The sequence below is a fragment of the Sipha flava genome, unplaced genomic scaffold (assembly GCF_003268045.1).
Source record: "Sipha flava isolate LNK unplaced genomic scaffold, YSA_version1 255_pilon_pilon, whole genome shotgun sequence".
NCBI classification, from domain to species: domain Eukaryota; kingdom Metazoa; phylum Arthropoda; class Insecta; order Hemiptera; family Aphididae; genus Sipha; species Sipha flava.
Window position 1 is genome coordinate 1,594 of NW_020272908.1, and position 20,001 is coordinate 21,594.

At 28.1% G+C, this 20,001-nt stretch overlaps 1 protein-coding gene across 1 annotated transcript; it reads left to right on the forward strand.

Moving 5' to 3' along the window:
• Positions 1–420: 420 nt before the first annotated feature.
• On the forward strand, positions 421–9,410 carry LOC112684689 (odorant receptor 2a-like). Its single transcript, XM_025556329.1, has 5 exons — positions 421–481; positions 577–676; positions 757–876; positions 8,963–9,121; positions 9,255–9,410. Exons 2-5 carry the CDS (start codon positions 602–604, stop codon positions 9,312–9,314), a joined length of 414 nt encoding a protein of 137 aa, XP_025412114.1. The 5' UTR covers positions 421–481; positions 577–601; the 3' UTR covers positions 9,315–9,410.
• Positions 9,411–20,001: the final 10,591 nt, after the last annotated feature.

Below are 20,001 nucleotides of genomic sequence, written 5' to 3' on the forward strand. Positions count from 1 at the left end.
AATTATAAAATTGATTACAGTTATTGTTTTTGTTTTTGAAATTCATACTATATAGCAGCGATTCCTAAACTGTGAGATATAAGCAATTATGAGAGGAGGCGCAAGGCAAATATTTATATTGTATATTTCACTACCATGTATTTATTATTTGATCGACTATAATTTGCTTATATTAAATTAATAAAAAATGTTTTACTAGAAAGCGTAATTTATTTATTTTTATTTTGGGGATGCGTGATCCATAAAAGTTTAGGAACCGCTGCTATTCTTTATACATTTTTCATAATCCATTTTGAACAAACTGAATAAACATTCTTGTGTTTGGTATGTTTTTATCCAGGCGAAGAAAATCTTTCATTGAGTGATAAATCAAACGACTCAAATAATTTAAAGTTAATCATTGAAGATCATCATAAATGCATAAAGCAAGTACTGACAAATTATTTTTTCTTCAGAGCACTTATATACATTTTCATAATAGGTACATTAAAATAATATCATTGTATGTGATTATATTTCAAATGTTATAATATCTAATACAAACCGAACACTGATATTAATTTGGTAATATTTTAGGAGAATACGCGAGATTTACACTGTAATGCGTCCAGTTATACTTTTTCAACTGTCGATTGAATCTATGTTAATAACGTTACAGCCATTTTTAACCGTTTTGGTACGATTCCATAAATCTATATTAAACATGTACTAGGTATCGCAATCAATTCATCCTACAATGTTCTGTTTACGTTTTAGAATCTCAATAAAGGCATGTCACTGACATCACCGGAAAGTATCAAGTTAATATCATCTTCATTAACCAACATGATACATTTATTCTCGACGTGTTATTTATTTTGCATGATCGATACATTCGTAAGTTAAAAATTATCAAATACGACTAATAATCAGCGTAAATAGGTGAATAAGAAAAATGAAAAATGAACGTTTTATTTGGGTACATAAAAGTACGAATGTTGACAAAATGTAATAATATTTTTATTTATTTTTTTAAATTAAAACTTAAAAGTTTTAAATCAAATAAAAGTTATTTGATTTATTAATTATTTATGTTATACCTTATATAATATAATAATTAATAATGATTAGTAATAATATAAGTAATTTAATTTTAGATATAAAAATAATCGAAATTTTTCACTTGTTGTTCTTATAATTGATTAATGTGTATAATTGTACACATTGGGCAAATAAATAAAATATATTATTAAATGTATAAAATATTAGACGTTTTTTCTGAACTGTTTATCGTGTTATAAGCTTTAAAATAAGCATTAATACTTTCTAACTATTGCCATAACATTTGTAATTTAAATTCATTCGATTAAAAGCATTTGAACTTTTTTTGTATTCGAATACTATTTTAAATACTTTTCATAAAAAGTATTCAAATACGTATTCTGAATACTTTTTTATTTTGTATTTTTTATTCACTATAAAAATACTTTTATCTGAACTAATAAAATTGTTTCAACCTTGGGAAAATACAGCAATTTTTAAATTTTATACAGTATATAATAAATTATGAACAATAGTTTTTCTTTTCAGTCATTTCAGTGGAAATATAAATGAATAATGAATATGATTATTTTTAAATTATGTAGGTATATAAAAGATTACATTGGAATTATGGTGTACTGTAGTCTGTATGTATTTACTTAATATAATTTGCTGTGTATTTTAATATTTTATTAATAAAAATATTAAAATCAAGGGGAATTTAAATGAAAACGTGCATTTTTTAATAAAATTGGTATTCACAATCCAATAATAACTATATTTGAATATTTGGTGTATTAAATATTAACGGATATAAAATGTGTAATATTTAGTATTTATTTGTTCATTTACTTTATGCATTATATAGTAAAATTTGCCATCAAACGTTAACTTCCAAACTATTCCAAAATTAACATAAATTGGCGAAAAAAAATATTTTAAAAGTATTCGAATACTTTAAGTACCCGAATACATTTTTAAGTATTTGAATATATATTCTGAATGTATTTTTTTTAAATTATCCGAATAGGTTTTCTGAATACATTTTCATCCATTTATTCAAAAACGTATTCTGAATACAAAATAAAAGTATTCTTTACAAGACTGTAAATTTATATATAAATACATACCGTGAAGTTATATTCATAGATAGCTTGTAGATTTCTATAGTACAGAATACCTAAATACGATTTAAAATTATACAATACGGACTGTTCCAAATGCGACGCATTTGATAAGATTTTGTTTTTTTTCCAGATACCAAACTAGTCTAGTGTTAATTATTTTTTCCATTGTTTTTGTCATGGTGTTTAGTAGTGTGATTGATCTGTATGCTTCGACAGTATTCTTGTTTTTACCTTGTTTAGGGATTGGTATTATTATTCCTTTTTTCCACTTTTCTGGTATTCTTCCTGTTCTCCATATTGTGTTGTATAGGTTTAGTAGGTAGTTTTTGGCCGTAGGTCCGAGGTTTTGTAGGAAGCAGTAGGGTATTTCATCGGGACCGGGGCTCTTGCTTTTGCATTTACTAAGAGCGATATTCATCTCTTTTAAAGTTATTGTTGCATTCAAACTAATTTGGTCTGTGTCTAGGGGGTTGATGTCGAAATGTATGGGAGTGTTTTCGGAAGGGATTATTATTTTGCCTATGAATTCTTTTTTTGTATATTGAGTTGCTGAAGTTTTCATAGAAGAACGATCCGATTATTTCGGTGACTTCTTCTGGTTGTGATGTTGAGGTGTGTTCGATGGATATGTGTATTTCTTTGTCTCTATTGAGTCCTTTCAGAGATCTGATTTTGTTCCAAAGTTCCTTTGAGTTGGTTCTATTATTTATTGAGCCAGTGAATTTTTCCCAGGATTTTTTTTTGCTGCTTTTGATTAGAAATTTGGATTTGGCTCTTAGTTTTTTGAGTAATATGAAGTTTTCAAGTGTTTTGTTTTTTTTGAATCTAATGAGAGCTTCTTTTTTTTCTTGGATGGCTGTTTTTATTTCATCATTCCACCAGGGTACTCTTGGTTTCGTGTTTTGTTTTGTGTGGCTTCCGATAAATTTGTTTGCTGCATTGGTTATTATGTTGGTAAAGGTTTCAGCCATTTCATTTGTGTTTTGTTCGCGATTATTGGGTAGTTCGTTTGTTTGTGTGTCCACCATTTTTTCGAATGAGAGCCAGTTTGGTTTTTTTAAATTCCATCTTTTGTTTTTGTTTTTGTTTGTGACAGCTTTCCTTGGAATAAATTTTATTTAGATAGGTATATGGTCACTGCTAAATAAGTGGAGTAGTACTTTCCATTCTAGTCTGTGTGCTAGGAACGGGGGGCATAGGGTTAGATCTATGCAGGAGAGTTTCCATTTGCTATGTTTATGTGGGTTGGTGTTGAATCATTTAGTAACGCTATATTGTCTTTTTCCAAAAGTTTTTCAATTGCCTTGCCTCTGGGGTCAGTTTTTTTTGGAGCCCCATAATGGACTGTGTGCATTGAAATCACCGAGTATTATATATAGTGTGGGAAGTTGTTGAATAATTTGCTCGATATTAGCTGTGGTGAATTATTTCTGGTTTGGAAGGTATATATTACATATTGTAAGTTTTTCTTTCAGGTTAATTTGGACAGCTAAAACTTCTATTTCACTTAGAATGTTTATTATTATTTTTGGAATGTAGGATTTAATATATATTGCTACCCCTCCACTGGCTCTATTTGCCTGTAAACAGTTTTTGCTGTGTCCATCATAATTTTTGAGGGGGGATATGCAGTTTTCTTTAAAGTTGACTTCTTGGAGACATATTATTTCAGGATTGTATTCTTGTACTAGGAACTCAAGCTCATCCTTTTTTTTTAAGAAACCATTGAGATTCCATTGTATGATATTTAAATTTGTGTCTGACATGCTAGGGTTATAGGTATGTTTTGCTTGGGTTTAATTGGTACGATTGTTTGTATTGTTTGGTGGTTGGTTTTATTTCTCAAGGGAAATTTGTGGTTTCACTTCCACCTCCATTGCTTGAAATAATTTGTTTCTTATCTGGGTAATGTTGTTTTTCGCTTAAGTAGAGGTGAGGGAGGGTCTAATTGTTTCTAATATTGTGAGAATGTCATTTCCTGTTATTCCATGTTCGTAGATAGATTCTAGCGGGTTTTCTTGAGAGGAAATATTTTCTATTATGTGCTTTGGTTGTGAGAAATTGATGTTGACATGTTTTGTATTTTCGAACAATTATTTGGTTGGTTCGAGGTGTTCGTCAATGTTGTCGGAAAAACGTTTACGTGAATTTGAGCAGGAGCGATGATTTGGTGGGTTGATTTCATTGGTGTGTTTTGTGTGTTTTTTGAGATGTCCTCGGAGGGATTGGAGGTTTTGAGTATTTTTTTTTTTTTTTTGGATCCTTGTTGATTTAGTGGGGTGGATAATATTTTGATTGTTGGGCTTGTTGGATCCGCTGAGGATATTGTTAGTGAAGCTTGACGTTTTAGTGTTGGGAACACTGTGTCGTTCTGGTCTTTATGACTTTCATCGGCTATTGTATCGGTCAATAAACTAGTGGATGGTTGATCGAATTTAATTAGATCAGTAGATATTTTTTCTGAGGGATATAGGGTGTTTGTTACATTTACAGTGTTCAACGGTTTTGTTATTTCCAATTTATTCATGGCCATTTTTTTGCAAGTTAAAGACATGTGCCCGATGGCTTTGCAATTAAAGCGTGTAATACGATCGTCTGTGAAAAAGATGCGGTATTGGGAATCGTTATCACTTATTAGTAGTGATCCTGGGATGTTAGGCGCGTCTTCGTGTTTTATGAACATTTGTCTCCGAAAACTTAATGTGTTCATAGCCTCCATTGGTGATTCCAGCTTTGAGGTAGGTTAATTGGGATATCGGTGTTATGTTGGATTTATTTAAGTGGTCAAGTATTACTTGATTGGAAATAGATGGACATACATTAGATATTACTATCCTTTTAGTCGGGTTAATAAGTCTGCGAATCTGAATTACGTGTTCGTTAATAGAAATTGATTGGTGTGTTTCCATTAGATTATCGAGTGTTATTTTGTTTGATAGGAAGATACAGAAACGGTTGTTTGAAATTCTTGAGCCGAATAGTATGTTTTTGGGTGATACAATTTTGCCTATGGCCATGATGTATTCTTTTTGTGGTATACCATTGATTGAGTTAAGTACTAACGCTTGTTCTCTTGACGGTGGTTTTTCATTTGCTGTGATTGCGGCGAAAATAAAAATATTTTTATTGTTTTTATCCGTAGTGTATTGAGTTGGGTTTAATTTAGAAGTGTTATCGGATATTGCCGTGGCGGCGGAGTTATCGAATTGTGTAGTGTTATTGTCAGTACTAGTTGTATAATCGTTAACGATGTTGATACTGGTGGTGGGCGGCGGCTGAGTGGCGGAAGTATTGGAGACGACGGTCGACGACGGAGAGACGATGTCGTTATCGCTTGCTTTGGTTGTGTGATAATTAGATTGAGTGTGTGCTGGTGTTGTTTTTATTTTACTAGGATTTGGTATTTTCGTCTCCATTTCGAGTATGGATTCGTTTGTTTTTTTTGGAGTTTGTGGTTTTGGAATTTTATTTAACTGGGGTTTGTTTGTAGTTGTTTTGCCTGGTGAGGCGTTTTTGTACATTTTAGTGTTGTTCTCAGGTCAAGTATAATGATTCATATTACGTGTTCGAGTGTGTAATTACGTTATTGCTATCGGAAGCTTGATAAATACGTACTCGCGACACATGTGTAGAACGGTCGGTGGTTATACACGTACTGAAAATAAATTTATTTTAAAGGTTAACATTATTTTTTTTTTTTTACTTTCATGAATCAGTCAATTCTTAATCAAAGAACGAACAGGATAGGGCAATACAAGGAAATACCTAATTGATTTTCCGTATAACTAGGTTTATGAATAAAGATGAGAAAATAACATTATAAACTGGATTTGGCAATTAGGGAAATACCTAATTATTCTTACGTATACTGTTAGTTATCGTAAATCGTTTAGAGATGTATAAGGAAAATAAGTATTACGTTTGTTTTTTTCATTGTAGGAGAAGATCATTAAAATGAAATCAAACATATACAGTAACATTATGTTTATAGTATTAATGTTGTCAAAAAATACTAATTACAATTTTTTTTCTAAATCTAAATAAATAAATAACATTTTTTAATTGCATTAAAAAAAAATTCAGTTTTATATTTTTGTGCATATATTTAAAGTATTTAAAGTACATATTGCTTATAATTTGTAAGGAATCCCAAATATCTAAATAATAATAATAAATAATAATCCCAAACTCTAATGATAACTAATGATAGTTAATGCAAGACGGAGTTCCCTGTAAAACAAGTCGTCACTAATACGGTTAATATCGTATTTTTAATAAATAACCAAATTTTATTTCTAAAATTCCACGTATCTGATTAATATGTTTAATTATGCAATTGAAGAGGGGACATTAGGAACAAATAAATATATTCATTGCCTATGTTACATTATTTTTTGAATCACTGTAGTCAAATTAAAATGTGATGCCCCTTGAAATTTGCTAAATGGGATAATTTCCTCCAATATTACATATGTATATGATGCCAGGACACCACTAATCGTACATAGTACTATAACATTTAAAAATTGAATTGATATAATATTTCTTATACGTAGATATATCACTCACCAAATACTAGTGATGGGTCGAACTGTTCGAATCTCGAATTGAACCAAACCGAACCCTTGATGTTCGGTTCGGTTCGAAATTCGAACTCGGCATGAAAAAAATCGAACCGAACTGTCAAGCATATTTTACTGTTCGAAAATCGAACTTGAAAATATTTGACTTTCTAGCCACGATAGTTCGAAAACTAAAAATGTGTACAATTCTTTAAAAGTTATTTTTGAAAAATAAAAATTGATAACGATTATTTAAAAATAATTAGACTATTGGCGATAGAAAGTGATAATCTGTAGTGGGCACGTTATGCATTATTTATAATAATAATATTATTTTTCCAGTCGCTTGTTGCACATCCACCCTCCGCTGACCAAAACATTAATAAGTTGTTATTGCCAATAGAGGTAGTGTATATACATTCATAAATTAGCTATTTTTGTTTTTATTATATTTATTGTAGAGGTTAAAATCTATTTTGGGTAAATCCATGGTAATATGCCAATACGCGACTGCGCTGTTAATAAAAACATGTTTACAACTTAAGTCTTACATTATAAATGTTACTAATAATTCTATATTTGTGAATTATAGTTATTATTACTATTTTTTTTATATATGATTAAAATGTACTGATTGTATTGTCATATTACACTCAATACTCAATACTCAAATAATATTTTAAAAGCTACAAGACAACACGAGAGAGAGCACAATACTGGTTTTTAAAAATAAAAATAATAAGAAAAAATGATTAAAAATTTAAATGTATTGTAAACAGTACAATTACTTAGACTTAAAAGTTAAAATGCCGAATAGGTAATACGAAAACTTAAAATACAATAGTAATTAATAATCATGGTTGATTTAATTTGTTGGTAGGAACAATCATTGATTAAATATACATAGATAGCCCACGATACGTTATAAAGTGTGTGGTACAATGTACTTGATAAAAAGTATTGAGTTTGAGTTCGAGTTCGACTTAAAATCATAATAGGTTCGGCTCGGTTCCGTAGAAAATATGAAGGTTCGGTTCAGTTCAAGTTCGAAAAAATAATTTAAATTTCGGTTCAAGTTCGGTTCGATTTAAAAAATCAGGGTTTGACTCATCACTACCATATACTCATATTATACCATTATTGAAACCTACTTTAAAAGGCGAATCCAGCAAAAAGTTCAAAACTGTGCAGTTTTAGCATAATTTCTTATATTCCATCCTTGAACGAAATCTGGAATCCACAGTCTCCTGCAGTACCTTGAATTCAATATAAATGGATTTCCGGCTTGCAGAGTGGCGGTACTGGATACTTAACCACAACCGAGTCTCTTATGAACCCAAACAACGTTATAACCGGGTTTTTGTCGTAGACGTTCTGCATTAATACACGAAAGTAAAACAATCCATGTGTTATTATATGGTTAAACCGTTCGCCCGCAATATATGAACAAAAAAGTGTTCCGTCAATCGTCTTCTATGGAAACGACTCGCCGTTCAATACGCGTATAAAATATTATAATTTTGAGTCCTGAACAGGGCCGTATATAAGGTTTTACGCCTTTTTTCCCTTAAATATGAAACTGAAAACAAGTATCTTCAACTATTCATTAAAAAGTCGCTCGCAATTTAATTTCCTCATTTTAGTACACCATTAAACTATATGAGTATTAATATAAAATTCAAAATAATAACTGACTTTTAACCATCTAAATGAAGTTATAGAAAATTGTCTCTTATAAGACTGATTGGTGGTACCCTTTGGTATAAATGTACCATCCCAATACAAATCTAAATTAAATATTTTTGGAGATGGGGATTTCTGGGTCTCGACCTTTCTCAGAAAAAAAGTTCAAAAGTGATAAATTACTTTCTGCAAAGGTACAGAAAAATGGAACATTAATTTATATCATATGATTCTAATATTTGTATAAAAATAAATTACTTGGGTTTAACTTTTAGTTATTTTATTGATGAACTGGTAAAAAAAAAAAAAAGAAAAGATGATCACCTTTTTTTATCACAAATAACTCTTAAGTTGTGTTTATAATAATATAATTATTAATTCATACCTTATATGTATTTTTATAATACTATAAAATCACTTATTCTTTAAAAAAATTATAAACCCACCTCCCCCACAATCAATTTTCAATAGGTTACTGATTAAAGAAATATTTTTATCACAATTTCCTCCCTGAACCACGCCTTAAATGTGGCTCTAGTACCGAGTGTAGACAATTATACTTGATTTCAGAATGACTCAATCAACTTCGCGTTGTACAATTGCAATTGGACCGAGATGAACATCAAGTTTAAGAAACTATTGTTGCTCACAATGCGGGTCAAAAATACAAGCAATTTAAAACTTAATGTGACTACGCAAATGGTTGTCAACCTAGAATTGTTTACAAACGTACGCAATTTTCTGTTGATTATTATTGTTATTATTTTTAATCTTTCATGACTATGAGCAATATTGAACAAAAAAATATGAATAAATAATGCGCATACTCGTATTATCATTAATAGTTACATTATTTTTTCAGGTTGTACATGTAACGTACAAGATAATATCCGTTCTGGTCAATCAATATGCAAGTAGCTGATGGGTTATTACGAAACAAAAGAACTATAATTAGCACGAATACAATTTTTCATTCATCATTTATGCAGTGTATTTAATATACTAATCATATCGAATAGTTGCCTCTCGAAATAATGCTAATGATCAGCAATATTATTTTAGAATTGAACATTCACATTGAATCGTCTAATTAAAATATACATAATTAATTATTTCACTCTATTATAAATTAATCTTGAAACTGAAATAAAATGTAAGTGTAGTACCTATATATTATGTTTTTTAGTTGATATATAGATTTCGAAGACTCAAATGTTTAAAATTTAATTTTCTCGTAAGTGCTGGCAGAAAAAAAATACTACAGGTACTATTTCAAGCAGAATTTTCTGTGATGTATGGTTTTGGTACTTTAAAATATTTACATGAAAATTTTGTATAGTGATGGTTTTGATTTTTTTGTCGTTGAATTAATTAATTTTTATAGTAATTATATATTTTTTGAATACTATTAGCAAACATTAAAAAAATAACAAGGCCCAAGCTACATTGATTTAACCTTGTAAATTTTTAAAATCTGACTTTTTACATCTTTGGAAAACAATATATCTATTGACATTAAAAATTTTCTATGAATACAAAAAATCGATTCTAAAATTGAAAACAATTCTCATCAATAACATCAAAAACTAAAAACCAATAAATGTTGAACTAACATTAGTCAAAAATAGCAACCTCAGATTGATAAGTTTATGTTTTACTAGTCATCTTTAGCTGATTTGTAAAAATGCTGTAAGTATTGTGGTCGGACCTCTTTTATGCGCTTCGTTCATGTCTGACATTAAATAATTAAATTATTTACCATGAAAGAAATAAAACAATATTGTACACTGCGTAAGTGATTTAACATCCACCGAATAGTAAAGTATAATATTTAATTATTTTTGCAAATTACTGAAACTGTGCTACATTTGGGCAGTTGTTTTAATGTAGTCGTAGACCGATTAAGCAAATTGTATTTATTTCAATAGGCACACAATATAGCCAAAATGTTGGGAAAATTGAAAAAATCTCACTTCATCTAAAATGTCACGTACATTTTATAACTGTATTATATTTTTTTAAATTGCTTACACAAAATGCTTGAAATTCAAACAATGAAACAAGCGTTTAAGTGCACCCTAAAATTCGATGTTTTATTTATGGATTGTAGTTAGTATTACTATACTTTTTACTGGAACAACGTACACAAAAACCTACACAAAATGATTTGGTCTAACTCCGAATTATTTTTGAAATTTGTACTTTTACAAATGAAATTTGATAAATCTTAGGATAAACAATCAGTGTTAGTAAAATTTCGAAATTGTATTATTGATTATTAATAATAATTATTATTTAAGTAGATTAGGTTTACTAGTATATTAGATACATAGATTTGACCTTGACACGTGTACCTACTCATACAATCAATAAATTAGCTAAAAAGTTGTTCCTGCTTAATACTGTGTTATAGATACAATTTAGTTTATGATACGGAACAGATTTGATAATTAATTGTGGTTATGGTGATTGTGATTTGACCTGGAGAAACTGAATATGTAGAAATAAGGGTTGTTAAAATAATAATAATACAAGCGTGGATACAAAAAAAAAAAAAAAAGCAACATCGGGAAGAATCACATATTGGTCTACAAAAATATGTAAGAAAATAAATAAACTGTCGAACAAGAAAATGCCAACTGTATTGATTGGACAAACTGTCAAAATTAAAATTCCAGAAGTCCATTGAAGTAAAATTTATGCCCGCATATTAATCAGGTGTTACAAGTTGTGGTTGGAGATTTTTATCGCCTGGGTACAAAAGCAGGAACAATCTCAAAACTCACTCGCAAACAGTTCATCTTATGCGAAAAACATTTTTTAGAATCGGCAATTATACCGGATAAAGAAATTAGTATTCGACAAGCAGTATCACAACAATCTTTGACTGGTGGACAAGGATTAGTAAGATGTGATTGTTTAAAAAAATGTATGACTAACAGATGTAAGTGCCGATCCAAAAATGTATTGTGAAACTCGAGATGCCACAGTGGCCAAGCCTACACAAATAAATAATTTAATAATAAAACAGTTGCGATTTGCACCTTGCCCGTTACACACGTATATCGTACGCGCCTCTTAATTGTTGTGATCCCGTTATTATTTCGTGTTCGAATGCGACAAGTTTATTACGTAAAAATTTAATATCACCAAGCTTAAAATAATGTATAATTTATAAAAGTGCAAGTGCACTCAACGCGCGTTCTTTCCAAAATGTAAAAAATGTTTATGCATTAAAACCAACCAATTACCGTTTATATAACAACAATATTCGTCGTGCTATCGCTGCAACGTGCGTGATGACCTTTATCCTCAAGTAGTGCTCTGCATGGTCCGTAATTTTAGGGACCGCACTGGACTGAAAATGTTAAAAAAAGGACCGAAGTCGAACTGAATCGATTGCTACATTTAATTTTAGACCGAACCGGACTGAAAATTTAAAACAATTTAAGTGGACCGAGACCGGATGGCCGGTCCAAATTAATACATTTGGGATTGTAAAAGCTTATGGATCGGACCGAACCGGACCGCGGACCTATTTTTTTTTTTACCATACAAGACCCTATGTATAACATATAATAGAACGGACAAACGATCAAAATAAAAAAAAATATTGCACCATGAAAATAGACTATAGTAAATTTATATTTTAGTATAGGTATATACGGTATATTTATACTACATTATACTATAATCGTATTGTAACATGAATGATAAATAATAAAGTTCACTAATTAAAACGGTAATAAATAACAATATTAAAACTAGGACCATGGTCCGGTCTAGTCCGGACCGTGCAGAGCACTAGTAGATACAATTTTTATATTTTATAATTATAGATTTACTAAGTATATAAATTAGATCTATACATTTTTAAATTTACTATCAAGGTGTTAAATAAAAAAAAAGGTTAGGAATCACTACTATAAAACTTCAAATTCATACCGAAATCACTTAATTGAATTTTTTTTATTTTTTGTTACACACTTTGAAATTTTATTTATGGATACAAATAACAACTTTAATTATCTATATATTATACAGATCACTTTCTGAAATGTTATTAGGTCAATTTTTTAAATACATTAAAAATTAAAAATACTGCAAACCTGAAACATGCATTTCAGTTTCCTTAATGAATAACTAATTTTGTAATTTTAAATATTTTAATACTTGTAAATTAAATGGCCCTGTCACGAGGAACACATTTAAGTGACATTTCAAACAATAGTTTTAATTAGAAAACCAGCGAAATACAGAGATGTTCAATATTAAATTATTGTATTATGTCGACCTCCACTTGAAACCGTTTGTTGAATGCGATGATAATACGTTATATATGCGACTGATCTCAAATGTATACAAATAAGACGACCGATAAATGGCGAAGGACAAATACTTGATGAATACTTTGTCACAGTATGTTTACCAGCTCTTTTGTCCTATATTTTAATATTGTAAAATAAGCAAATATTTATTTACTTTACATGCTTTCGAGGCAAATAATTGTTTAAACAACATATTGGTCCTGAAAAAAAAAATTTCAAATAATTATAATTTACATAATATTATATTATTGGAATAACTAGTGGTTGGGCAATATTAGCCAAGTTCAATAAAAATTATTTTAGCATACTGAATACGGTTTTTTTTTTCTAAGTTGTTGTCTTAATATACTTTAATAAAAAATTACACAGATACGACCTCGCTAATTATACAGACGGTGTGTAATGTAATGTAATAGCTGAACAAGTAGTGATCAGGACTGACAGGAAAATATTATATATTATTTATATATAAATAGCAATGTTATGCGAAGTATTTGTATTATAATGTGAAAAATTATGAAATATAAAGTTACTGGAATAATTTCAAGTAACTATTGTTGCTGTTTAATGAATAATAAATATATAATTACTAATTAAACTCATGGTGTAACAATTGAATTAAATATAATAATTGAAAACCAGTTTGATTTTATATTATTTAATAATAGCCATTAGCACTAGCACTAATCCTAACCAGCCCTTTTGGTCCGACAATATGTATGTATAACTAAATAGAATATTAAATAATAAATTCATATAAAATATAAGCCATTTTGGCTTAGAAAAATAAAATTAATAATCATTTTAACACCTTTGGCACAATATTAAATGAACACAAATAAAAAAAAATCACAATTTGAAGGAACGCAGACTGCCAAGCTGACGGCTAATTAAAAGTAAGTAATTAAGTAAGCACACAAACGCAAAATGCTAATGATAAAAAATTCTCGATAAATAGATACTGAGTGTTTACAATAAATTAATTTACAGTTATTATCATGATGAATTTCTACTACGATTAGGAGTAGTAATATTAAAATGTCATGATTCACGTACGCGTTACAGTAATAGTAAAAAGTGATTACGAGTGTGGTGATCAGCATTACAATAATATATAGGTAATAAATAAATAACGAAAATTAGTGCACACAATAAAATAAAATAAATAAACTTACGTAAAATTAAAAAAAAGTACATACATTTTTGGAAGTTAGATATTAAAAATAAAGTTATCGTATTCAACACAAAATGAAGTGGTCAAAGTAAAAAAAAAAAAAAAAAAAATCGAATTCGATATTTAGCATTATTTGTCCCCGTGAGAAAGCCAATATCAAGATTAGTACTAAATAGTTTTATTCTAAATTATTTATTAAACACATATTTTATATTAATACGTACATTTACTGTCCAATAATTTTATATTTTTAGATAAATTAAAAAAACGCCACTTAGTACAAATTTAACGCGTACGAAAAAAAACAACAACCACTATCATATAGTAATTAGGTACAGTTTCTATCCTGAATTCGTATAAATGTATGTTCTATTTCTAGGGATATAGGTTAGATAAAGGTACTAGTATACGTATATATGTTATACTAGATAACACCTTTATAATTTTTATAGATGAATAATTAGATGTATTTTCAATAGTAACTAATTTTAATAAATCTTCTTGCACTTTATTATGAAAAACATAACGAATGCACAAAACGAATTGTTTATTTGCACTTATGTCGGATGTTTCATCAATAAGTATTGAGAAATATTTTGATTCCTTAATTGCATTTACAATTTTATTCAAAATTACACTATCTCAACAATTGATTAAATCGTTTTGGGTAGTTTTATTAATAAAACTGGCATTTTTTGGACAATTTTAAAGACGCTTTTTCCATAGCACATTCCATGTATCAATAGGCTCACTACCTTTCAATTTGCACATACGTCTACCACCTTCAAGACTTCTAAAACGCGGTCGTCCGCATAAGATCATTCGACAACTACTAGTAATTAAATTATTAAAATCTAATGTAATTATATTCATCTTCTACATTATTGTTATTATTGTCCGTCTAACCAAACTAACTTATTACCATCGCTTCTCTTACTTAGGTAACAATAGTATTGCTACTATTGTTACTACTTCTAATTATTATAAAGTTAAAATAGTCAAAAATGAATGTTACTAATTATCCATAGATGTAAGTTGCCTTATAGGCTAGGAATATCTTATAATACATTAATAAAAAAAAAAAAAAAAATTAAACCAATAAAATTCTCCATTTGCTAAGCATTTAAAATTTCTTGAGTATATGAAAATTAAAAAGAATTTAAAGTACTAAAGTTTATTAAAACTAGCATTGAAACACGTTATCGCAGTTAAATAACATTTGAAGAACTTCTATAGAAATTCAATAAAAATACGTTTTCTTTTATAAATTGCAAATTAAATGTTTCAAGTAAAATCTAATTTTATTTTTTCATAAATATAAACAGAACATAACAAGATATTACGTATTCTCTTTAATGTGAATATTATTATCTATTGTAAAATTAAAATTTAATGTTATAGTATAATAATATGTTAGAAATCTAGTTAATAAATATATAAATATTATCCATTAATTTGTATTCATATTTTAGTTAGTGATGGGTCGAACTGTTCGAATCTCTAACCGAACGGAACCGAACCTTTGATGTTCGGTTCGGTTCGAAATTCGAACTCGGCAGGAAAAAAATCGAACCGAACTATCAAGCATATTTTACTGTTTGAAAATCGAACTTAAAAATATTTGTCAAACAAGACTTACTGGCCACGATAGTTCGAAAACCAAAAATTTGTACATTTCTTTAAAAGTTATTTTTGAAAAATAAAAATTGATAACGATTATTTAGAAATAATTAGACTATTGGCGATAGAAAGTGATAATCTGTAGCGGGCACGTTATGCATTATTTATAATAATAATGTTAATTTTTCCAGTCACATGTTACACATCCATCCTCCGCCGATGAAAACATTAATAAGTTGTTTGTCACCAATAGAGGCAGTGTATCTACATTCATAAATTAGCTATTTTTGTTTTTATTATATTTATTGTAGAGGTTAAAATCTATTTTGGGTAAATCCATGGTAATATGCCAATACGCGACTGCGCTGTTAATAAAAACATGTTTACAATTTACGTCTTACATTATAAATTTTACTAATCATTCTATATTTGTGAATTATAGTTATTATTACTATTTTTTTTTATACATTATTAAAATGTACTGATTGTATTGTCATATTACACTTAATACTCAATACTCAATGAATATTTTATAAGCTACAAGACAACACGAGAGAGAGCACAATACTGGTTTTGAAAAATAAAAATAATAAGAAAAAAATGATTAAAAATTTAAATGTATTGTAAATAATACAATTACTTAGACTTAAAAGTTAAAATGCCGAATAGGCAATACGAAAACTTAAAATACAATAGTAATTAATAATCATGGTTGATTTAATTTGTTGGTAGGTACAATGTACATGATAAAAAGTATTGAGTTCGAGTTCGACTTCGACTTAAAATCATAATAGGTTCGGTTCAAGTTTGGTTCGATTTAAAAAATCAGGGTTTGACCCATCACTAATTTTAGTACATCATTTTACTAGTCTTTGTGTGGTCAATAATCATGGGTAAAATCATGAAGAACAAATAACCAATCACTATTTTCGCCTCTGAACATTTCACCTTGAGCCTTATATTCATTCTGTTTTTTTATACATTCTAGAAATCTTTTAAATTTTATTAATAACTTATTCATTATTAATTTTAAATATTGTACCTAGTTTTATTTTTTACATTAATAACTGAATACTTGAATCCTTGTTCTTCAGAATAAACACTATGTGGATTATCTTTTTCATTAAAATCCTCATCTTCAGAGTATATAATATCCTTTGTAAAATCATCTTCATCATTCACTTCATCTTTAACACTACTATAGTGGTCATCATTCAAAAAAATGACAAACTGTAAGGGTTTACAGGAATATTCCATGTTTTCATGTGCTGAACGTTTTTTTAATGAACTTTTTCTCTAGCTTTTATTTTTTCACGTGCGTATGCTTATGATACACTGTTTTCAATACCAGTGTAATTAATTTTATCATTTTAAACATTAATTACTTAAAAATATTTATTAATAGTTAATATATCTGATAGTAACTTACTTAATTAATTAATTCTTCTTCATATAATTTTTTACGTTTACTATAATTTTCCAAACATCTGAGCATAATTTTTCCAATAAAAAACACTGCTTGAAACTCATCTTTATCTAGTGGTGTATGATTATGTTTCCCAGTATATTGTAACATTGAAACTTCATTTTTATTTTAAATTGAGCCTTTAACTAAACATTTTAATTTTGTATTCATGTAACACCATCAGTGCCGTATTAAAATATTTTGCGCCCCGGGGCAAAATAAAATTGATGCCTCTCTAAGGGGCCTACCCACGGAAAATATAGGAGATAGATCATCATGAACCTTTTAGATATTCTAAAATGAATGTTATTTTTGTGTAGTAGGCATGCCACCGCACGCCGTATTATTATAAATTACTTATGTTTATTGACATTCTGGATAGCTATATTGCTATAAATACATTAACATTAATTTATGATACTATTATTAAAAACAAAAAAAAAAATAATTTCAAAATAATTTTAAAAGTTCAATCATTCACAAGTGAGCAAATTTCCGACCACAAAATTTTAGCACCCCCCAAAAAATTAGCACAAGGGGCAATTGTAGCCAGTGCCTAAAGACACAATTTCATTAATTAATAATTATGTTAATTATCATAATATTTAAGATTAAATTTTACTTTCTTCTTTTCTTCATGGAATATAAAAATTCTACTTCATCTCTTTAAATGTATATCCTTTCCATAGTCCTGAAACTACTAACACACTATTTTAACTTCACCAGAGGATTTAGGAGATTACCGTGTTCTAGCCCTACTTTGCCATGCCATTCGATAAGGTATTTCATCTGCTACATATTGCTACATAATTATATAAATAAATAATATAAATATTTATTAATTTAGCATTTTTATACTATTTATATAATAATAATTAGGGCTAGGATTTTTATGTAATTACATATATTTATTGAATGTGAATTTCTCAATTCTAATTAAAAATAAGCACGTTACATAACACCCTGAATAATATGAGACCTTTTTTATTTTACATATTATCACATATTTTGATGTAAATACATATTTTTAAATATTTAATTAATAATTACATATTTTGTAAATATTTCATATTTTCATACCATTTCAATACAGTTTTTATTTAATTTACAATAATTATATTGTAATTAAATGAAAGAAGATATTTCAAATCTTACATCAGATACTACAACTGCTATTATTTCTGATATGTAAATTAATAACTTGCAAAATAATTTAGCAAATATTTCGAAAAAAAAATTTTTTTTTTTATGGTTAAAATAATAAAATATTAGAAACATTGAATCTAACAATAGTTGAAAGTTTCGCGATAGTGGAAAATGCAAAAATTTAATGAAATTAAGTTCAAGTAGAATCTGGAGTTATAAAAAAAATTAATCTAACTACGTACTGGGTAATACGTTGGTTTACAAAAAAATTAAAACTATTTGATATAATATTATTAATATAAATGAAAATATATCAAATTATATTGAAGTAACACCATTCGATGTATGTGGTATGAAATATGCCCCATTAACCTCGGGTGACGTTGAATACAGCCTCAGCCGCTACGAGTTGACTTTGAAATCAACCGCCGTACATTAAAATTTGAAAATCTTTAAATGTACGTCTTAGCCAATCGTTCCGAAGAAGACAACATTGAAGATGATTAAATGAATAATTATTAATTAATAATTAAAAATTAATGGAAAATACCGATTTTTTTTTGTTAAATATTTTACGTTTTTTAATACATATTTTAGCAAAAATAAGAACTTAAATATTTACATATTTTGATTTTTTTATTACATAAAAATCCGCGCCCTAATAATAATCAATAAAAAAGCTTTTATATGTAGTAATTAAAAGCTGAAATCTGTAAAACTTAGGAATATAAAAGTTTTTTAACAAATATTTTGACTATTCTGGCACAAAGAATTGTATCTCATATGTCAGAGAATCAAGGCTGGGCAAGTTAACTAATTATTTTAACTCGTTAAGTTTATACAGAAAGATGTAAGTTAAGTTTAAAGTTAAAATTTAGTTTTCTTATTTATTTAACTCGTTAAAAGTTAAAAGTTAATTTGAAAAAAAAGTAACTTAACTTAGTTAAAAATAAGTTAATTTTCTTTTTTTATGTACAATATATTATCATATATTTTTATCAAAGCTTAACAAATAACACAATATAATGGAAGTCTAACTATTTTCAATAAACATATGTAATTGTATTAATTACAGTAGGTACTTAGTAAGTACTAAATATAATTTTAAATATATGAAATTTATATTAGGACAAATTAATAAATTAACTTGTTAAGTTAGAAGTTGTTTAAAAAAAAAAAAGAAACTCGTTAAGCTGGAAGTTATATTTGAAAATAAAAGTAACTCGTAAAATAACTTAGTTAAAAGTAACTTAACTTTAACTTTTTAACTCGTTAATGCCCAGCCTTGCAGAGAATAGTGTGGGATTTAAGGTAATAAAAATCACTCACAATTTAATTTAATTAAAATAGACACTATAATATATAAATATGTATGTACAAATGTCGATACGCGTTACAGTTGCGGAGGAATTGCCGAATATATAGCGGAGTGTAATTCACGATGTGTCGCGGATTGTACTCACGGACTGATTGAATGAGCGTCTGACCAGCCGGTATATATATATATCGGCGTCGATTATCTAGAACATTCTCGAAATTACCTTAACGAGATATAATCATCGCATATTCTAGAACATGGGATTTCCCTTATCCACTGACAATATTGTAAACAACTTAGACGATTCGCGTTGTGTTGTTTACGTCACCACAATAGAAATGGTCTTTAAACAAAATTTAACTAATTTGGACATTTCTCTTAGGTACCTATTCTCCTTTTTTTTTTGTATTTCACGGTCTAGATAAATATTCTAGCAATATGTTTATATTGATTTAGTTTTTTATTTATGTATATTTATTTGTTCATTAATTTTATTGTCCACATTTGTACGTTAATCTTATTTTCCAAAATTGATTTAAGTGAATCGATGAAAGCAAA